This window comes from Brachyistius frenatus, unplaced genomic scaffold (genome assembly GCF_029030835.1).
Source record: "Brachyistius frenatus isolate BFR_SWC_R1_liver_20210118 unplaced genomic scaffold, ASM2903083v1 Contig_135, whole genome shotgun sequence".
Classification (NCBI taxonomy): Eukaryota; Metazoa; Chordata; class Actinopteri; family Embiotocidae; genus Brachyistius; species Brachyistius frenatus.
The window spans coordinates 366,285-388,263 of NW_027210734.1; the positions used below are offsets into that span (position 1 = coordinate 366,285).

The 21,979-nt window shown below is 43.6% G+C and overlaps 3 protein-coding genes across 3 annotated transcripts; 2 read left to right on the forward strand and 1 right to left on the reverse strand.

Annotated features, from left to right (window-relative positions):
• The first annotated feature begins 1,021 nt into the window (after window positions 1–1,021).
• On the forward strand, window positions 1,022–9,833 carry cmasa (cytidine monophosphate N-acetylneuraminic acid synthetase a). The gene is made up of 8 exons (XM_069714801.1): window positions 1,022–1,406; window positions 2,045–2,187; window positions 2,280–2,435; window positions 7,238–7,374; window positions 7,469–7,563; window positions 7,674–7,854; window positions 7,962–8,127; window positions 8,444–9,833. Exons 1-8 carry the CDS (start codon window positions 1,192–1,194, stop codon window positions 8,653–8,655), a joined length of 1,305 nt encoding a protein of 434 aa, XP_069570902.1. The 5' UTR covers window positions 1,022–1,191; the 3' UTR covers window positions 8,656–9,833.
• A 2,433-nt stretch (window positions 9,834–12,266) lies between these two features.
• Window positions 12,267–13,364, forward strand: LOC138630453 (golgin subfamily A member 6-like protein 7). Its single transcript, XM_069714818.1, has one exon. The coding sequence runs from the start codon at window positions 12,267–12,269 to the stop codon at window positions 13,362–13,364; it is 1,098 nt and encodes a 365-aa protein (XP_069570919.1).
• A 2,434-nt stretch (window positions 13,365–15,798) lies between these two features.
• LOC138630443 (E3 ubiquitin-protein ligase TRIM39) lies at window positions 15,799–21,641 on the reverse strand. The gene is made up of 15 exons (XM_069714802.1): window positions 21,534–21,641; window positions 21,174–21,315; window positions 20,746–20,998; window positions 19,510–19,724; window positions 19,286–19,390; window positions 18,766–18,861; window positions 18,345–18,578; window positions 18,118–18,265; window positions 17,670–17,717; window positions 17,512–17,538; window positions 17,352–17,416; window positions 16,974–17,084; window positions 16,534–16,652; window positions 16,291–16,387; window positions 15,799–16,168 (listed from the first exon to the last, which is right to left on the reverse strand). The coding sequence occupies exons 2-15, from the start codon at window positions 21,312–21,314 to the stop codon at window positions 16,016–16,018; spliced, it is 1,812 nt and encodes a 603-aa protein (XP_069570903.1). The 5' UTR covers window position 21,315; window positions 21,534–21,641; the 3' UTR covers window positions 15,799–16,015.
• Between the last annotated feature and the right edge of the window lie 338 nt (window positions 21,642–21,979).

Sequence of the window (21,979 nt, forward strand, 5' to 3'; positions counted from 1 at the left end):
ATTCCCTCACTATTATTTTTAACTCACCTTACACAAAGTGAAGTCAGATTTTAATTTATATATTTGGTTTAAAGATTATTTCTGACAAAGATGATGTCAAAATAAGAAAACGTGGAAAAAAAAAAAAGACCAGAAACCTGCTATTAGCTTTAGTTTTTCCCAATAATATCACAACACTGTTTATTCTAATTACCTGATGAGGCTATAAACAAAAATTTCCAAGAGAAATAGACACATATTTTATTAGTGCACGAGTGTTTCTAGTGCCTGGAATTAAGATTGTCTTTTTTATTACATAATTACATTACATATAAAGCTGTTTGAGCAGGTCAAGCTGAGTCAGCCAGTTTTTACTGCGTCTAACTCATCCATGATAGAGCGTATGAGATGACTGAACACCTGCTAAGATCCACTTTCTTCACTGCTAACTTTCTTCAGTCTGCGTTCTGGTTGTCACATTTGGACTCATTACTAAATACAGACATTGAATTCGGATTTGGAAGATTTTGTTTTGTTAATATGATGTATCATAACGCTCACCTGCACAGTAATGGCATCATATTTATAATAATATGAGGAAGAAAATGGAGGGGAAAAAAAAAATCAACAATACTCTGAGGCAAAGAGGAGACAAACAGCTTGAAAATATACACCGTTATTATGATGTTTTAAGTAAAACTGCTTTTTCTTTTATTGTATGCATTATATAACAAAACATTGGGGGAATTTGTTCCACAGAAGTTTTAGTAGTTTTTGATATATTATCTATTATAATAAAGGTTAATTGGGGGGTATTCGCCTTCACCAGACCACAAAAATGTAATGTTTGTGCCATGTTACTTTGTAAGGATTCACTTCGATCTGAATACTTCTTCAACTCGTGGTTGTACTGAATAAAAAAATAAAAAAGGAGGTCGAGAAATGTCGCTGTAATTACACTTCATTCCTGCGTGGCCGGAGGTGGCGCTGGTGAGCTCTGTGCCTGCAGGAGAAGCCGGAATTACACCACCAAAGAAGCATCATCATCAGCAGCAGCTGAGTCGATCCGTATAAATAGATCCGCCTTCTGGTTTTTAATTCCTCCTTCTCCTGGGTCATTAACGCAGGCAGCAGCTCCGTGTTTTAGCTTTCAGTTAAACCCGCTGGTTTTTTGTTTTTGTTTTTTGTTTTGACAAACCAGACAGACTCGTTATGGCTTCTTCCAGGAAGCGGAACGCTCTCGGGGACGCCCGGGACATGACCGCCAGCAAGCAGCCCCGGCTGGACCACAAGGAACACGTCGCCGCCTTGATCCTGGCGAGAGGAGGGAGCAAGGGGATCCCCCTTAAAAACATCAAGATGTTGGCCGGGGTGCCCCTCATCGGATGGGTGCTGAGAGCTGCCGTGGACTCCGACATGTTCGACAGGTACAACTCAAATAACTGGAGGCTAAAGTAGGAAACCTGCTCTGAATGTACCTTTAAACACCAGTTTACAGACAGTGCACCTGCTTAATTACCGTTTCACGCTGTATAACTTTATAATATTTCTATTCAGTGCGGCATCTTGTTAAAGTATTCCACACTTTATATCCTAAATCGTTTGTGTTCAAGTCTCTGTCGTAATAACAATAACTGACGTGTCACAACAAACCGAGTAAACATTTTTATTTCGAACAAGAACAAAAATTTCATACATGGCATTAAAATACACTCGTAAATATATTATAGTGTTGTAAAGAACAGTGAATGACAACATACTTTGAGAAGTCATCTTTTTAGTCGTTTATGATGAGAAAAATAAAAAGTGTTCTCGATGCTCAACTTTGATTTATGTCACTGTAAATTTTTAATTTGCCAATATGACATTTCTAGACTGACTAATTCTTGGATTATTGTGTTTTTCATGATTATTAAGGTAACCTGGACTGAATCTTGCCAAAGTCCACTTTTTGTTTTCCTTCAAAATGACCTAATAAACACAACGTACTAGTACAGTAAAACATGAAATGAGATACTTACCCTCACTCTGCAATAATAATGACAACACCTTTTAATTCTCCCAGCGTGTGGGTGTCAACAGACCACGACGAGATCGAGAAAGTGGCAAAATCCTGGGGTGCCAAGGTGCACCGCAGGAGTCCTCAAGTCTCCAGAGACTCCTCCACGTCACTGGAGACCATCCAGGAGTTCGCCCAGCTCAACCCAGGTCGGCCAACCGCTCCCGGATCCATTCGCGCGCAAACTATTAGTGTCACGAGCGGCTCGGTAGGTTTACAAAGTTTCCTCTTGTCGTCTCAGAGGTGGATGTGATCTGTAACATCCAGGCCACGTCGCCGTGTCTCCACCCGTTCCACGTGAAGGAGGCGCTGGAGATGATCACGCTGCAGGGCTTCGACTCGGTCTTCTCGGTGGTTCGGACGCACCAGTTCCGGTGGGAGGAGGTCAAGAAAGGAAGTAAGTCGGACTGTTCGTAAAATGTCACCCTTAGTTTCTATTATCGCTATAAATGAACTGCATCCGTCCCAGTGTGGCGCCTCCCTCTTCCTCGTTCCGTCTTCTGTGCACGATCCAGCTTCGTCTGGGCGGGATTCATGTTTTCATGAGGAGGTGGAGAAATGTGCTCTTCAGTGAGCCAACTTCAACCTCCAGCTGTCACAGGCTGCATTTTAAACTGTGGAAAAAAAACTGACATTTCTCGAAGACGTCAATGTTTTTTAAAATCACAGAAAAAGAGACTTCAGAAGCAGCTTTAGAAAGAACACATTTTTTAAGTTGTCTTTAGTGTCAGGGAGATTTAGTGATAGTTATCAGTACTCTAAAAGTACAAGAAGGCAATTCGGTAGACTTTGATCCCATAATAATCACACATTATGATCCCAATCAAAACCGAGCTCAACGAAGAGTGCAAAACACCTGCCGCTTTCAGGAGGGCTTCCTCTCTTGATGGTTGTTTTACTTCATTCTAAAAACAAGCCAATATTTTCATGATAAAAACATTTCTCACTTCCTGTTTTTTTCCCACTGAAGTCACTGAGCTGATGAGCAGGAGGACATTACAAGGACGTTAACATGTTTTTATTTGTATATTTTTTTTTCCATAAAGAACCACGTTACAAACAAGACTGACTCTTGTTTGGCATCAAAAACTTTTACGCAACGACAAATTGCAATCACAAACAAAATGAATGTTTTAATTATCTGGTGTGGTCATTGCAAATAGTTTTCCTTGTATTTATTGGAGCATACTTCCCCCTGAAAGCAGCAGAACAGGTTATCTGCAGGTGGCTGTCAGGTGTGTTTATTTACAGATGGATTCGTTGCCGGCACACCCAGCTCTCGGCTTTATGAAGGTTTCTCTGAGCAGTGAATGAGCCGGTCGTGACGCAAAAGATGAGGAGTCACTGCTGTTCGTGTCATTGTTCTGTTAGACACAATAGTGTAGCTCCTGTCATGAGAAATGTAAAGACTTAAGGATGAATTACAGGGATTTGTTTTCTTGGCCAGACCTGCATGAGAAGGATCAAAATCACTCTTAACGCTTCCATGATAAGAACAAAGCTTCAGTTAAGAGGATCATTGTTTTATCAGCGCATATCAATTTCTTTTTAGAAACCTCCAATAAAAGTCCGTATCGGTTGGAAAAGTTCAACTGCAAAAACGGCACATTTTATTAACCTGCGAAACCTTTAGCAACTTGTAACTAGTAGCAGCAACCGACAATAGTTTACGATATCTCCACCCGATTTGCATCTGTGCTGCTTCCTTCAGGTCTGAAGTCTAATCGTGTTCGTTTGACCACAGAAAGCAGTCGTGTCCCGACGGCGTCAGCAAAGCCTGCGATTATCTTGATGGTCTAAGTCAGTGGTCCCCAACCTTTTTATCACCGCGGACCGGTCAATGCTTGACAATTGTACTGCGGACCGGGGGGGGGGGGGGTACGTAGATTGTTTATATTGCGAATATAATAAACGTGATAATAAATAATAAAGAAATATATATAATAATAAAACAAATAATAAAATAATCAACGGTTTAGAAAATACGAAGAACCAGCAATTTCACATTTTTATTATTAAACACTCCATGAATGTTGTTTTTCAACAGCTGAAATAAAGTTGTCAGTTTGAACCCTCTCCTCTCCTCCCCTCCTCCCCCTCTGTTGGCGACCACAGCCCTAACGCTCTCGGACTCTGGTCGCTATGGTAACGTTTAAACATGCCTTCACGATAAGATACAGATAATATATAGACATATATATATATCTATCTATATCTAACCCACAAAAATGAATAGAAAGTGCATGAACATGTTTCCTCACCATAACGCTAAATCAATGAGAGCCCTGAGCTTGTTTCTCTGCAACGAGATGGTCCCATCTCGGGGTAACGGGAGAGCCTGACACCCGAAGTGTGTTGCTGATGTCCAGTCGACTCCGTTGTTTTGTTTTGGTTGCTGTCACGGCAGAAAACCCGCTTCACACAGACAGGATGTCGGAAATGGCAACAGGGTTTCCAGTGCTGTGGTTGATCTCCGGGTATTCTGCCATTACTTTGATCCAGATCACCGGCAGAGTTGTTGTCTCGAAAATACTTTTGAAGCCGCCGTTGTTTGCGATCTCCAGCAGTTGATCCTCTTCTTGCACAGACATGCTGGATTCCCCTGGTTTGTTGATAAATGGGTCACGGATCCATTCCTTGGCAGTTCGTGGGTCCTTTTTGGTTGGGAAGTAGCGCTCGAACTCTTTTAAAAGCAAAGACAGGTGATCTTGCACCAGCTGGGAGAATGACGGCTCAGGCTCAGTCTCACACAAAATCCCCGCTAATGTTTGAAACATGTCCAATATGTCTCTGTTCACGCGCCGTCCCCACAAATCCAGTTTGGCTTTAAATGCAGCTACTTTATCTGCCAAGTTGAAGACCGTTGTCATTTCCCCCTGAAGTGACAGATTTAATTCATTGAGCAGGCTGAATATGTCACACAAGTGTGCCAGTTTTGCGACCCATTCCTCGTCACTGAAATGCGCTGCCAGCGGTGACTTCTTTTCTGAGAGAAATCTTTGCAGCGGCTCTCGTAATTCAAAAACTCTGGACAACCATCTTATTTCTGTGTATCAGAGAAGCCGTGTGTGCTCCGTGTCCATCTCCTCACAAAGCTGCTCCAAAAGGCGTGAGTTAAGGGCGTGTGCTCTGATGTGGTTAATAACTTTAACCACATCATTCAAAACGCTGTTCAATTCCGGTTGCATTTTTCGGCTTGCCAGCATTTCCCTGTGGATGATCCGATGCGTAGATTCACACTCAGGTTCAACCTCCTTAATCCGAGCAGTTGAACAGACAGCCGTCCGGTCCTGGCAGCAGCTCCGTCTGTGCACATGCCGACACAAAAGGGCCATTTCAGTTTTCCTAACATATAACCATCCAGCGACTTGAACAGTTCTGCGGCTGTGGTGTTGGTTGGCAACGATAGTGCACACAACATGTCCTCATGTCCATCCTCCTGATAAACATATCGCACATAAACAAGTAGTATTGCCTTGTTGTCAACATCCGTAGATTCGTCCACCCGGAGTGCGTACCACGGTGACGTATTCATCCTCTCCAACAATTGTTTCTCAATGTCTTCGGCTGGTTCCTCAACGCGCCGGGTCACAGTGCTGGCCGACAAAGGTCCCCGTGCTATCTTGTTAACAGCAGCCTCTCCTCTCCTAGAAGTTCGCGGCAAATGTCTTTAGTGGAGGGCAAGATCAACTCTTCACCAATACTGATGGCTTTTTAGCCTGAGCAACACAGTGAGCCACCAAGTATGATGCTCTCAGTGCTTTCGCATTTATTGACGTGGCGGCCGCCAGTAATTCCTTCTGTCCTTCGTGTTCCTGTTTTTTTCTTTCCAAATCCTCCGGGGCTTGTTTTTTAATCCAGGGTGTTTGGTCTCCAAGTGGCGAAGCCATTTTGAAGGCTTCGTTGCCTCGTCAGAGAGCCGTTCACCGCATATGATGCAGAGCGGGCTTGGTCTGTGGGAACCACCTGTCGCCATAAACCCAGACTTCAAGTAGAACTCCTGGTATTGTCTGTTAAAAACTTTCTTTTTCTTGGAGGTTGTAGGCTCTTCTTCTGGCTCTTCACCTCTTTCATTTAATTTAATTTAATTTGCCCTTTTCCCCTTCGAAAGGAAACTTTCCAAAGACGTCTGTGTTTTGCTCATTTTGCTTGTGGGTTAAATTTTTGGCGCTCAAGTGACCGAGATGTAACTGAGAGAATCCGATCATTTTTCAAAATAAAAGATTGTTCAGAAAAAAAAAGAAATTTATTGAAAAATAGAAAGTTCTCAAGTGGAAAGCTCACGGCACTAAAACCACTAAAACTACATTTCAGTAAACCATGGTCTTCAGACCCATCCTACTCTTGCGAGCTTTGATTATTGGGATCTAGTTTATCAAAACTAGTAAAATCTTGCTAATCTCAAATTGAGTTCGCAATTTGTGTTACCAATGTAACTTTTCAATTAGCAAACCGAATCTTTCTCATCTAATTGCATGAGATGAAGATCCTCGTCCCAGCGGACGCTACTACCTTCCCGAGGTATCACTGGTTCGCCAGTGACCAACGCCCTTCAGCTGTATCCGACAGGCCTATCGGTCGGACATTGATAGAACCCGCGGCGAGGACGCGCCGCACAATACTGGGAGGACGCCCTTATCTGCATCGGGACAACATAAAGGGGTTAGTGCTATTAGCTACATCTATTAAGATGCATTACCACCGCTTACCACGTGGAGGTTGCACTTATCAAGCGGCAAGATTGTTCAGACTCAGATAATAAATACAACGGAAATAATTAATTATTTCTTGGGCGGCCCGGTACCAATTGATCCACAGACCGGTACCGGTCCGCGGCCCGGGGGTTGGGGACCACTGGTCTAAGTGAATCATTACCTGATATATATATATATATATATATCAAATGCCCCGTGTGCTGCAAGGATTCTCTGTAACTTTCCAGCAGACCTGAAGCACATTTTATTTGTGTGTGGGAAGCTTGTTCAGCTGCGTCGAGTGAAGAAGGAAACAAAACATCCTCACGGTCGAAGATCTCTCCGTTCTACATTTTGAGCTCGGCACCGGCTGTTTTGGAAGGCAAACCAGCTGCCGCATGTAAATGAGACCAGCTGACTTGAGACGCTACGGAGCGTTTTGGAAATGTCTACGTGAATAATGGCGTTTGTATTGGATTTAATTGGACCCCGGCTCTCTTCTCAGGCGAGGAGCTCACCAAGCCGTTCAATCTGAACCCAGCCAAACGGCCGCGGCGGCAGGACTGGGCCGGGGAGCTGTGCGAGAACGGCTCCTTCTACTTCACCAAGAGGGACCTGATTGTGAACAAGGGGCTCCAGCAGGTAACCGGGCGGCGAGGTCGCTTCAGCCGGTCACGGCGCTGCGTTTCCACCAGTCGGTCTCAAGCTGTTCGTTTGCCTCCTTCTCTCTCACCAGGGCGGTAAGCTAGGCTACTACGAGATGCTGCCGCAGTACAGCGTGGACATCGACGTGGACATCGACTGGCCTGTGGCGGAGCAGAGGGTCCTCAGGTGAGATGGACGCAAAAAACAGTCCAACAAACACCTGCTGTGTTCATGTAGATCTGGTACCTGTTCAGTCCGTTCCCTCGTGTTATCCAGACTGCGTATCTTCCGAACAGGTACGGCTACTTCGGCCGGGCCACGCCCGAGGTGGTCCGCCTGATGTTCTGCAACATTTCCGGGTGTTTAACAGAAGGAAGGATCTTTCTGTCCGTATCCGGAGAAGAGGGAGCGGAGATGGTCTCCATTAATACCAAAGACATGACGGGCATCCGCATGCTGAAGAAAGAAGATGTGGAGGTCTTTTTTCTTTTTTTTTCTTCTTTTTTTTTTACAGCTCTATAAAACAGCACGGGTGAACTGGACCATGTCATGTGATCTCACGTCATCACGTCTCGCTTCTTCAGGTCGTGCTGTTGACCTCCAACGAGGACCCGGTGACGAAGATGCTGTCGGACAAGCTGGCCGAGAGGACGGGCTGCAAGATCCTGCAGGTGGGGGAGGAGCCGCTGAACAATTTGCAGTCAATCATTGAGAAGAGGAGGCTGGACTGGAAGGATGTGGCGTACATGGGTAAAGCACCTGCTCCTTTCATTATTTGCATTATGCTTCTATTTGTATATATTCCGATGATACTTACTATCGCGCGAGTACGTTTCCTCTTCACCACTTGGCTTTTTTTTTTGTCCACAATATATTGAAGTTTGTTGCTATTCGAGTTCAGTTTTAACCATTTTAATTCAAACTAGTGCCTCCTAGTGGTGTGGATGTATTTGCCTTTGTGCAGCCGGTTTGTTCCTCTCACACCGCCGGGTTCCATTAGAAACAGATAGTTAGGTTTTAGTTCACAGACCGATTACGTTCACGACTTTCTTGTTTCTCGTGTCAGGTAACGACAAAGCGGACGTTAGGTGCCTGAACCTGGCCGGTTTGAGTGCGGTACCTGGAGACGCTCCGGTGGTCGCCATCAACGCCGCGAAGTACACCTGCCATCAGGTCGGAGGTTTGGGGGCGGTGAGGGAGTTCGCCGAACACATTCTCCTGCAGAAAGAAAAGGCGAAGGCGAAGGTGGAGCAGGACGGCGTCGGCCGCCGCAGCTAATCATCTGGAATTGGCTCCGCTGGGAACGGTGTAAGCTGGAACACTAATGAGGCACATAAATACATAAAAATAGAAGAAATCAAACTTCACACTTGAGATATTGCAATACATATCAGATTTTTAAAGTAGCTGGATTTTTTTTTTTTAAGTCTCATACAATCAGGTTTTTCAGATTTGAGTGGCTTTCAAAATGTGATAAGTAATGCTGTGAATTAATACAACTAAATCTGAAGTAATCAAAACCTTGGTTTGATGTTGCAGCCAAGACTAATTTCCAAAAAACAATTACAACAAATGAAGTGCTTTTTATTTTTTTTTTGTCACCATAAACAGTTTGCCTTCAAATATTTGGCAAAAAACAGATAAGATATTGCTGTGGCTTGTTGGACTTTTTTTTTTTTAACCAAACCACTTCCCCATTGCTCTTATATAAATATGAATTTTCATATTGAATTTAATGATATTTTCATATCCCATATGGCACTCCCTAAAGTGGAACTATGTTAAATGGTTTGCTTGAGGAAAATATACCAAAAGTAATGTCCGTTCAGATTTAACTTGGCTCCCGTTTTATTAGTCGCTTGCCTTTTATTTTATTTTTAATTTAAACGGCTTACAGCAATAATCTGACATTTTAGTACTGTAAATATACTGATTCACTTTCTCGCTGAGAGGAAATGACACCAGCAGCCTGTTGGATAAGTTGAGCATGAAAACAGGGGAAGCAGCCAGCTGGACAAGTCACAGTTTTACAGTTGCTTGACTCTTTTACACTCTCTATGCTAAGCTAACTCTCTGCCTTTGACCAGAACGTTTTATCGTCGTTTCAGATGACAACTGTTTGTTTGCAAGAGAGCGAGTATTTTTCCAGAAAATGAGTCCCTGCTACTCTGTTGTGTTTGCTTGGTTGGAAACAGAAGAATTTGAGGGTTTTAGTTTGTACCTGCTGGCTGTGAAGAGATTGATTTGCTGCGTGAAGGTTTGACACCGTGCAGGACTTGTATTTGCACGAAGTGTTGTAATATTTTCAATGCTATATTTAAGTTGTAATTCTCTGAGCTTTCATTAGTTCACTTTTCTCTGAGGTGCCAATTCTGTTTCAATGTCTGCTCGTCTCATGTCTCTTTATTTAATTAAATTGTCATTTTATTTTGTGAATAAAATTGTTCATTCAAAAATCTTGGTCTTGTGTTTTTTTTTTTTTTTATAATCTTAAACAAAACTTATCAACACAACTCTGCAAGGACACCAAACACGCCTGAACGCCTTGAATAAAGTTTGACTTTTTTGGTTCAAATTTGTCCAAACCTCTCGTTGAACACGAGATCAACAGGAAATGAACACATTACGTTTCAGAAGCACGAGTAGGTTCAACAGCAGGTGAACATTGAGTGCTGATTCTGCCTGTTGCTGGTCCAACATAAAACTCAGCAGCCTCTTATTTACAGCCACATTACATAATGACCGTTTCTGAACCTCTTAAAATGCTCTTAAGGACAAAGTTGCGGTTCTTCAGATTCATACGGCACATAATGGAAACATGACAAACATCTATTTGCTTAATGAGATGGTTTGATGTCATCTCGTGACGCCTCCTTCTGCTGTGGTTTAATGGCACATGAGTGGAGGATTTGACTCAATCCTAATACATTATCCGTGTCCATGCTTGGTGCCTTTCACTGCCAGCAATATGTTTGTATATTTTAAAAATAAGCATTTTCTAAACTGGAGTTATTTGTTAGCCTAAAGTTCAATGCCAATAAATGGCTCTTCTTCTTCATAGTTGCCTGTTCATAGTTGTAAACTACGCCTAAAGTTGAGAATATCTCTCTCTCATGTCTGTAAGGTAAATATGAAGCCAGAAGTCCACCCTGTCCACAAACACTAAGACACCCATCACTGATCCACATTTACGATTCATTTTATTTGCCCAGTCAAACTCAATAAACCTGATGAGGCTCATCGGTGATGAATGACCACATATTTGTTTGTTTTTTTCATAACATCTGCAGTCTGAGAGAAAATGCAGAAGATAAATGTCAAATTTATGCACAGAAACAACTAAAACAATCTGGGACCCACATGAATATTGGTTATATTTTTCCTTCCCTGGTTTTGTCCCCTGCATGTGTCCTTTTTTCCCCTGTCCTCTCGTTGTTTCTGTCCCGCCGATGGAAATGAGCAGCGGAGACTATAAAAGGTGATTTGAATGGAGTCGTTCAGTGAGGAGACGTTTGCTTAGCAGAGTCCTGGAGGAGGATGTCCGTGTCAATATGCACAATTCATGTTGTCTGAGTGACTTGGAAAGTGTGTGTGTGTGTGTGTGTGTGTGTGTGTGTGTGTGTGTGTGTGTGTGTGTGTGTGTGTGTGTGTGTGTGTGCTGAATGGTTACAGGAAAAGGGAAAGAAGAGGAAATTATTTACTGGAGACAGAAAGAGAAGATTGCGCCTAATTAGCTGGTTGGGAGGTTAATTTGTGATGCTGATCATTGTGTGCAGCAGAGTGAAGGAGGGACAGAAATATAATGTAGAAAAAACACATCCATGACGTGTCTTTGAACAAATTTCTCATCCTGTGTCTGGTCTCTTCTTTATTTCATCTTAGTCGATTAAATCATCTTCATTTTTAAAAAAAATTTTTTAACTCTGACTTTCTCTGTGGCTTCGGGCGCCCGAAGGTTTTTTCTCCTCCTCAAATGTCCGTCCATCCATGATATCCATTTTGCTGACTGCATTAGAAATGTCCATCTGAGAAAATAGATTAATTGTCAATCACATAAGATTGTCAACTGGAAAAATTATGAGCAATTTCCTGGCTTGAAGGAAAATGTATTGATATTTATTTAATAAAATAAATTATAATACACAATTATATAAATAGATATATTCTATAATTCTATATATTATAATGTAATTGTGTAATAATTATGATTACATGATTATGTAATATAATTATATAATCTAAAATTATATAATCTAAAATTACATAAGAAGAAATTTCCCCTCGGGGATTAATAAAGTGAATAAAATAAAAATAAAATAAATAATATTTTTGTCCAGATCGTTGTGGGTGGGGCCAAACGGGGCGGGGCCAAATGGGGCGGGGCCTTCCTTTGATGAGACTAAAGGGAATGGAACATCATTTTTGTGTGGAGGTGGAGCCTAAAAGGGCGGGGCATACTTTCCCCCACTGTGATGTCACAATTGCCTTTGAAGTCTATAAATATCAGAACCTTCCCTCACATCAACTCATTCTCCTACACAAGTATCTCGAGTCAAGAGTGATCCAGAGCACAAGTAAGTCATCAACAGAGAATAACCAACAGCAACCGTACAACTGTACAACTGAACAACAGTACAACCGAACAACAGTACAACCGAACAACAGTACAACAGTACAACCGAACAACAGTACAACCGAACAACAGTACAACAGTACAAGCGTACAACTGAACAACAGTACAACCGAACAACAGTACAACAGTACAACCGAACAACAGTACAACCGAACAACAGTACAACCGAACAACAGTACAGTCTGCTCCAGACTACTGCATTACTGACAAGCATCCACTGCTTCAATTGTATACCGTGTTTTTATTTGACGGTGCCATGGCCCAGTACACAAGAAGTTTTCACCAACAAAGCCGGCAGAACGACCATTATGGTCTGCGCGGCGCCTACGACGCCTGCAAGAGTGAAAATACCTATTTAAAACAACAAAACCAAAGAATGGAGCAGCACATCAACGCGCTGATGGAGCAGAAATCAGTGCACTCCTGCAAGATGGAGGAGCAAAGAGGGAAAGTGACCGCCATGGAGAACCACGTGAAGAACGTGAAGTTGGAGCGTGACGGGCTGGCAGAGCTTCTGGAGGCAGAGCGAGCAAACAAGTACAAACAGCAGGAAGTCAAGACCGCACCATGTCTGCCAGAGGCAGACATGGTGCGGGAGGAAAAACTGCTGGAAGAACAAAGAAAAGACCTGCAGAACAACAAGATGGTCCTTGAGGAGACGGAGGACAACGCCTACAAGGCAATCCTCAGCATGAAAGACCAAAAGAGGCGCCTGAAGGAAGAAAGGCTCTTACTGGGAAAACAGTACAGATTACTGAGGGAGCAGGACAAAACTAATGGGACAATTAACAAACCCTACAACAACAAAGAAAGTAAGGACAAGAAAGAACTGGAGGCAGTGAAGAAAGAACTGAAGGAAGTAAAGAAAGGACTGGAGGAAAAGAACAAAGAGTTTGAGGAAGTAAAGAAAGGACTCGAACAGCAAAAGAAAAACGCTGTGAAGAAGTATAATGTTCTTTTACTACTTTTTGAGGACCTCGAAAAGAAAAGTGTAGAGGAGAAGATGGAGCTTCAAAAGAAAGCAGAGGAGGTGAACAAGGACAAAAAAGAATTGGAGGAAGTAAAGAAGGGACTGGAGGAAAAGAGCAAGGAACTGGACATGGCAAATAAAAAATTTGAGGAGAAGTATAATGTCCTTTTACTAGTTTTCGAGGACCTCAAAAAGGAAAGTGGAGAGGAGAAGATGGAGCTTCAAAAGAAAGGAGAGGAGGTGAACGAGGAGCTGGAAAACAAAGTGCAGAAGAAGGACGAGCTCGTAAAGAAGGCGAAAGAAGAGAAGAAGCAGAAAAAGAACAGACGCAGCTGGAGTATCTCCAAGTGGATGCACCAAAACAAGAAAGACAAACAACAGTGAAGCAGAAGAGTTGCTCCCTCTTCTTCCTCCCCCAAACCTCACCCTCCTCTCCACCCTCACCCACCACTTTCCTCAACTAGCCTCAACCATATCCTCCTCCCATCCCTCTCCCCCGTCCTGTCCCATCCCATCCCTCTCCCCCATCCCATCCCATCTTTCTCCTCCCTCCCTCGTCCCATCCCATCCCATCCCAATCCTCTCCCCCGTCCCATCCCATCCTAACCCTCGGCCCCATCCCATCCCATCCCATCCCTCTTCTCCCTCTCCCATCCCATCCCATCCCCCTCTCCCATCCCAACCCTCTCCTCCATCCCATCCCATCCCTCTCCCCCGTCCCGTCCCATCCCAACCCTCGGCCACGTCCCCATCTAAACCCTCGGCCCCATCCCCATCTAAACCCTCGGCCACGTCCCCATCTAAACCCTCGGCCCCGTCCCATCCCAACCCTCGGCCACGTCCCCATCTAAACCCTCGGCCCCGTCCCATCCCAACCCTCGGCCACGTCCCCATCTAAACCCTCGGCCACGTCCCCGTCCCAACCCTCTCCCCCATTCCATCCCTCTCCCATCCGTCTCCCCCATCCCATACCTCTCCCCCATCCCATCCCTCTCCCCCATCCCAACCTCTACACTTGTAAAAAAATAAAAAATAAAAAAACAAATAAAATAAACATCTGGTCTTGCATCTAGTAACTACACCTGTCAGGTAGAAATAGTGAAGTACAACATTGTCCTCTGACATGTATTGGAGCATAAGTGTAAAGTGGCATTATAAGATGAGAATTAGTGCCTCATGTTTGTATTAATGTCTCCAACAACCTGTTAATTTGCCATTTACATCCACGTCTGTCCAGATTTAGAAGTAATTTGGCTAATAAATCTGATTCTGATTGATCACTAAGTTGTAGCCACGACAACAGACAATGTTGCAAATGTGGATGTGGTTTTAAACAAAATATATAGTCAAATACAAATACAAAAATACCTGCTGAAAGAGTGAAGTACTGTACTTGAGAAAACGTACTTAATGTTACTTTCCAACACTTTAAATGAAGTTGTGTAGAGATTTAAACTGTAGCAGTTATAATTCAAAAGTCTTTGGTAAAAATTTAAGGAAGAAACTAACTTTTTATGCGTTAAAGTGAAGGTATGTGTTGATGTATTTATTTTTATTTTATTTTATTTGGTTTGTTTTTTTTGTGTATATAGTCTGTGTGTGTATTCATTCTAAAATAATTATTTTTTTTATTGATTTTATGTCATGTTATACGTATATGTAACATTTTTCATATTGTGTGCACTTTTTGGTTTTCTTTGCTGCTGTGACGAACAAATTTACCCACTGTGGGATTAATCTAATCTAATCTAATCTAATCATGATTTGACATCTGTGCTGTTTCTCCACAGATGTAACAATTACTCCCCCTGGTGTTCAAACTATGGAACTACAGCGCTTTTAAGAAGGATAATAAAACACTTTAGGATGAGTTTGTTCACCAAACTTAGAAATTATTTCATTTCTTTAGCATGAGGTCAGCAGTAAAGTGTTCTTTAGATATTCTACACCTTTACACCTCATGTGAGATGTCTTTGGAAAGCTACGGTTCTTGTGAATCCACCATTGTGTGTGTGTGTGTATATATATAAAAAACATTTCAAAATACGATCACCACAGCAGGTACAGCAAGCAACTAGAACAGGACACCACTGAACAAACATACAATATTGACATAACTCACCAATAAAGCCTCATAAATCCAGCAACGATCAATAAAAGTCCGATAAAAACGGTCTGGTTAGGTCGGCAGAGGTCCAGTGAATCCAAGCCAGAAAAGTATTCAGTCCAAAACGCATCATTACATCCATAATCCACATGGTTCCCTTTAGTTAACTCTGCTGCGAGGCCGGTAGCGTGTCTCCCTGAACGCTCCACGTTTGATTGACAGCTCACCGAGCCAATAGAAACTTCAATATCTGGTCACCTTGTACGTCCTGCTATATTATTGAGGTTTTGTTTTGTTTTTTAACATGAAAACAATGTCTTATTGAAATTGTACAAACTTCATGGTGTTCAGATGCGCTGCTGTAAATAGTTTGAGGTGTTCTCTTTCTCCAAATGGCTTCTTTTTCTCTCTTTGTTGGAAACACCTGGACATACCCTCAGACAAACATGTCAAATATTCATTTTCTGTGGCATTGTAATCAGATTTGAATCAGGACTTTATATTGTGATCCCATTGTGTTTTCCAGGTCACAGCTCTGTAGTCATTTTTTTGCATAAAAAAGCTAACTTTTACTTCAGTGTGTTAAAAAGTGTTCCCTTGTGAAGAGACCAAACTCAAACCTGTAATACGAACAGTTCAGGAGCAGCTCTCAGTTTACTTCTGTTACGCCTTGATGAGTTTTAGTAATGTTAAAACACAGACATCCACGTGTATCAGAAAATGGGACCGTTTTAATAAATGATCAGATTTGAAATACATTCAAATTTTTATCTGTTTCACAGTGCGACACCAACATCTGCCAATAGAAAGGTTTAAGAAGCCAAAGATGAATATTTATTTATTAAATACAAGGTTGTTGTTTTTTTAAATTTTTACAGAGCAGCGAAGTAAAGAAGCTTTATTGAGGAAAGACAATAACTTCCAGGTGTCACTCTGTCATGTTCACTGGCGTGATAACCAGCGGCACGTCGTTCTTTCCCGATTTATTGGTGCAGGGGCTGAAGAACGGGACGATGCATTCGGTGAACGTGTCATTGAACGTGTAGATGTGGATTTTAGCATCGACGTTGTAGAAAGACACCTGCAGAGCCGAGAGAAAACGGAGGACACCAACAACAAAAATACACGGGATGATCAGCCATACAAAGTTACACGTTTGTCAGAAGAAGTCGAGTTATGTCAGATATATTTCCCATAACGCACCTGTCCTTTCTCAAAGTCCACAAATATCCCGATCTTATGAGGTCGGAGGTTGAGGTGGACGTCTGTGGAGGGTTCAGAGCGAAAGGCGTATTTACTCCTGAGATGAAGAACGAAGTGACAGGAAAAGGAAATTAATGACAATAAAAAAAACTTTCCGCGATGCAAATGCGTGTTTTGGTAATTTGTCATGGTTCTACACGTCCCTCATACAGTCTGAGGTAACTGCTTCATGGTTAGACTCACTTGTCTCTTAAACTGAGGAACCAATATCCGTTGCCGGGGGTGTATTCAATCTTCCCCTTCCTGTTGACTGATTGCTTGGACACGCCCAGATCCCAGTCCGTCTTCCCGCCCACCTCCACCTGCTCAACATATTCAGAAAATACTGAAAGGCATGAAAGGCATGAAAGGCATGAAAGGCCGGCCTGGACGGTTGCGAGTAGCTCGAGTCTGACATCATGTTAAAATGTCAAATAGGCATTAATAATAACGTATTTATCTGAATTTGCAACAACTTGTTGCATTATGTTAAAAACGTATCGTGACTTTTCTCCTGATTTGTATTAATACTGCAAACCTGACATTATTTTTACAGCCGGGAAAAAAAAAAATAAAAAAATCAATAATCAGAGGAGAAGTTTTGGATTGCAGTAACACATCGGTGTCGGAGACAAACCTCTCACCTCCCAATAATGTCTCCCGGAAGAGATGGCCTCCCTCCCCAGGACGCAGACGACTCTGTCGAACCGCTCCGGGTTGTCCGGCAGCAGCTGATGTCGCTCTCCACACCGCACCTGCAGAAACACACACACTTCATCACGAACCAACTTTATAGGAGCCATTTATAGTTCATGGAGATTTACATCATACTCTTTTCTTTTTTTGTACGGAAAAATGCTTTCGATGCGATTCATGCAAAAACATTTGGAGAACTTTTCAAGATGGCAGACGAGTTAAAAACTGAACGATTCACACACCGTATATATTTTTGAAAACAAACAAAAATCATCTGTGAGTAATTTATTATTATATATATTATAGTTATTCAGCAGGTGTCTCACGCTTTTCATGTCCTCCGACAGCATCAGTCTGGGATGGGCGGTGCTGGAGTCCAGAGTTACGTCCACTGTGTTGAAGGAAGACGTCAGGAATGTTATTTTCGTCTGCTGACTGGGCATCATTTTACTCCCACTGAATTTACTTTATGTAAATGTGACGTACGTGCATACTCCTGTACTCTCTTCATCCCTGCAGGAAAAAAAAAAGCACATTTATCAGATGAAAACAAGCACATGAAGCAGATATTAATCCCCAGTTTACAAGCAGTGTGAACACGTGTTGTCAGACGGAGGCGGAGGGGGGGGGGGGGGGGCACTCACTGGGCTGGGTCCGGACCGGACTGGGTTCCAGTCCTGGGGCAGGAAAACCTGGACAGAAAGGAGATGACATGCATCAGGAGGTGACACAATTAAACCTCAAGTATAAATCACAAACTACTGAACTGTTCTGGAGAAATGTGCCTGAAAGAAATTGTAAAATTCAAAAAAGAAAAATTCTTGTTTATTTGCTTGCAGTTTGTGTGGACCAGCGCATCCTAAACTGCACCACCAGAGGGCAGTATTTCAATACTTAATGATGGAGCGATCCCCACAAACACTTCAAGAGGAAAGGTGTGGTTTCTTTTTAGTTTTTTTTTAATAAACCCCGTTTACTTGTGTTTCTACAGACTCAATAATCTGGGTTATAAAAACAAGACTGAACAAAAGGTCTCCGTGTCTTCCTCGTCCGTGACGGTTGGAAACGAGCCACGTTTTGCATTTCACGGACCTTTTTCTGTGATTTTCTTCAGATCTTCCTGGAACCTGTCCACCAGAGCTGCCAGAGACCTGCAGACGGTGGACATTCCCAGGTCAGAGTTCACCGACACCCCGGACCAGTCGTTGGTGGGCGGGGGACTGGAGAGGACGGGGAACGTCTGGGAAGAAGGTGGGAGCGAATAAACCTCCCTGAATCTGACTCTACATCGTCCAACAGAACCTGAACTCCTCACCAACCTTGACGCAGTGTATGTGGTCGTCCGATTGTGCGAGCTTGTTGAGGAGGCTTTCTCTCCTCCGCAGTTCCTCGACCTCCAGCTCCAGCTGCCGTATCGTGGCGTTGGCCTGGTGCTGTGCCGCCCTCCGGTTGATCTCCATCACCTCCAACAGCTCGGCCTGGGAGCGCTCGATGGCCGACACCAGCGCCGAGAACAGACGCACGCTGCCGGCCGTCTTCTGCTCCACCGCCAGCTGAACAGTTGGAGAATGAAATGTTGATCTTTTGGTACCGTCACCATACAATTGTGGTATTTATGAATGTGTGTGTGTGTGTGTGTGTGTGTGTGTGTGTGTGTGTGTGTGTGTGTGTGTGTGTGTGTGTGTGTGTGTGTGTGTGTGTGTGTGTGTGTGTGTGTGTGTGTGTGTGTGTGTTTTTTACCTGCAGTTCAGCCACAGACATCCTGGTCTCTTCGATCTTTCGGACTCTCTGTCTGATCAACTCCTGCACTTCTTGCTGCGACACGCTGAGCTGAGCCTACACGGGAAATAGGACCTCGTCAGCGTGTTAACATCCTCCCTTCATTCCTTCAAACCAATAAGCAATTCAACTGGAGAGAAAACAGCTCAACTTTATTTTTAGAGCACGCAGCAATAATGAGAAGGAAAATGAGTAAAACTACTGTGAGAAGATATTTTGGATTTATGTGGATCATCATAAAGATGCAAATAAATCCACAGAATAAATTTCAGTTCTCTAGAACTGCATGAAACTCTTCTGAGCTCAAAGAGTCCCACGACACACTCAGGATGTGAACATTTGCTTCGATGGCTAAAGAACTTCCTCCTGTCACACATCATCCAACGCCTGCTCGGTGACGGCCCGTCGTTCTCTGGTTAAAACAAAAGGTCTAAAACATCAATCTGTTCCTCGTCTTTTTCTTCACTTTGTTTTTGCCCACCTTGTTCTCCATCCATTGGGTTTCCACAGCGACCGTGTCGTGACCCCGGTGGTCCTCGGTCTCGCAGTCGGGACAGATGCACACTCGGTCGGTCCGACAGTAAATCTGAAAAACAATCAGGGGGACGTATTCCTTCATGAACAGTAAAAAAAAAAAAAAAAAATGTAAATGAAAAAGAGGGAAAATCAATGACAGCTCTGAAGTTTAAATAAAAGTCTTTGTACCATGATCCCCCTGTGGTGGACGTCACAGACAGAGAGGCTGCGCATGCTTTCCGCCCCGCTCAGCGTGAACCGTCTGCGGCCGCTGGGGCGCGAGACGACGTTTGGAGTGTGACCTGTCTGAAGCTCGGAGGCCAGGGAAGAGATGGGACTGGGGTTCGGTACCGACGAAGCCAGCGCCGTTGTGACTGGTTGAAGCGACGTTGGGATGGTGTCACCTCGGGAGACAATAGACACAAGAGAAAAATCATGGAACCCAGAGGATGAACCTGTAGGAAGGACTTCAGTTTACATCGTTTGGTTTTTGGTGAAACACCCGCAGAGCTGCTGACACTTTACTGAAATGAAAAGGTAAACATGTCCAACCAGCGTTGATATTTATGAGCGTTAACCTTCTCAGAGATACGAGAATGACAGCTGACCACTTGTCTTGGTAAAGATTGCTGCTGTGCAGCATAACTCTGACAGGACAGCCAATCTGCAGAAACGTGCTGCTGACCAGTTGAACTCGTGTGTTGAACTATCGGGTCTGCAGCGTTCCTCTGAGACGTAAAGGTCCCAGAACAAAGCAGGACTGAAACGGAATCATTGTCAAAGGAGGAAACAGCACTTCACCACTGAATGGCGAGACTTCAGCTGATCGTAAACTCTGCAGCTCGGCGGTCAACCAGAACCAAGAGTAGAGAACACATCAGTCCTGTTTCAGCTGCTCTGAACTACCTGCAACACAGGACGGATTTTAAACTCCTCCTTCCATACCAAGCAGCTTTATGTCAATTCTGCTCTGAAGCTGTGAAGCTGTGAAGCACACGTGTGGAAATCAGGAAAGCTCGCTCAGACCACATTTTATTTCAGCCTTTAACTGGCTACACCTGCAGCTCTCCTGCACTTCACACTGCTGCGCCTTTTAAATTCTATTTGGCTTTATATCTGTTTTAATGTGAAGCACTGAGTGCATGTGATTGTCTCGCTGTTAAAGCACTTTGAGCTGCATTTCTTGTATGAAAGGTGCTGTAGAAATAAAGTTTTGTATTCTTATTATTATTTATAACTTGGATGAATTTACATACTACACAAAAACACAGTAGGGCGCCGCCCTCGGGAAGAGGCTTTTTGAGGACAACTTTTTGTGTTCCCTCGCGGTACATTTTGCATTCTCCAGTTATACGTTTTAAATCTCATCTGAAAACTAGTTTCAGCTGAGAACTTCTCAAATGGAAACCCATCCCTCCGGCTTACTCTGAGACGGAGCCTCGCAGGTCGGCGTCGACGGTCTCTTGGGCGGAGGCCGAGGCAGCTTCTTCACTTCGTAAAAGAAGTCGTCCGATACGCCCGCATTTCCTCCATCTCCTTTACCTCCTCGCTTCTCCCTCCCCCCTCCTCCTCCACCTTTCATGGACTTGAACTGATCGGTGATCTCTCGCAGCGTCCGGTTGATCTGCAGATCCGGTCGCTTCTGGAAGGTCCTCTTACACAGAGGACACTGGCAAAGCTGCAGGAGGAAGGAGGGATGGATGAGTGGGGGAGGAAGTGAAAATAAAAAAAAAGATGAAAAATAAGTAGAGAGAGCAGTGGGAAGCAAGGGATGACAGAAGTAGGAAGAACCTGGGAAATGTGGAGGAAGGAAGGAACACAAGCCGTTAATATTGGGTTGGACGTTCACCCACCTTACATCCGTCCCAGTACCGGCTGATGCAGACCATGCAGAAGCTGTGGCCGCACGGCGTGGACGAAGGGTTCGTGAACACATCGAGGCATATGGAGCACTGGAACTGCTCGACAGACAGGAAACTGCCATGTAAGGACATCCTGTGGGAAAGCAGAGGAAAAAGACATAGTATAACAAAATCTCCTTTAATCTCCTGCTTTTCTGTGCTTTATATTAACATAAATTAAAAGCCTTTTGGTTTTGGACTGAAAAAATATTACATTGGATTTTTAATGCCCAGCAATGGTAGAAGAGCTCTCCTGCTTTAATGCCACTGCAACTATCAGTGAAGTATTGAAGATGAAATAAGAGATAATACCTTAATGCAGCTCAAGCGGTTAAATCCAGAAAAGCTCCGGAGATGTTTGAAAACGGATCTTTTCTGCTTTGGTTGAATCCCGATCGCTCACACTCTCACTTCTGGAGTGTGTCTGGCTCCCACAGGTGTATAAGTGTGTGTGTGTGTGTGTGTGTGTTGTTGAGGGAAGGGATTTTCCTATCCTGTGATGAGGGAAGTCACACCACGCCCACTCACCGGTATGTCAGGTAAATGTGGCAGAACTGGTTACGTTGGGGACACGCACACACACACACACACACACACACACACACACACACACACACACACACACACACACACACACACACACACACACACACACACACACACACACACACACACACACACACACACACGACACTGATTTATCTTGTATTATTGTTTGCCGGGAGTACACACAGACACACATGAGTTTACACACACAC

Bases quoted from the DNA above. Each gene is read 5' to 3' on its own strand.
- cmasa (XM_069714801.1), top strand. From the start codon at position 1,192: ATGGCTTCTTCCAGGAAGCGGAACGCTCTCGGGGACGCCCGGGACATG. The intron at 7,375-7,468 runs GTAACCGGGCGG...CTCTCTCACCAG, and splicing joins TGAACAAGGGGCTCCAGCAG to GGCGGTAAGCTAGGCTACTA. The intron at 8,128-8,443 runs GTAAAGCACCTG...TTCTCGTGTCAG, and splicing joins GAAGGATGTGGCGTACATGG to GTAACGACAAAGCGGACGTT.
- LOC138630453 (XM_069714818.1), top strand. From the start codon at position 12,267: ATGGCCCAGTACACAAGAAGTTTTCACCAACAAAGCCGGCAGAACGAC.
- LOC138630443 (XM_069714802.1), bottom strand. From the start codon at position 21,314: ATGTCCTTACATGGCAGTTTCCTGTCTGTCGAGCAGTTCCAGTGCTCC. The intron at 18,862-19,285 runs GTGGGCAAAAAC...TTTCCCGTGTAG, and splicing joins CCCAATGGATGGAGAACAAG to GCTCAGCTCAGCGTGTCGCA. The intron at 16,169-16,290 runs GTGCGTTATGGG...TCGGCTCTGCAG, and splicing joins TGGACTTTGAGAAAGGACAG to GTGTCTTTCTACAACGTCGA.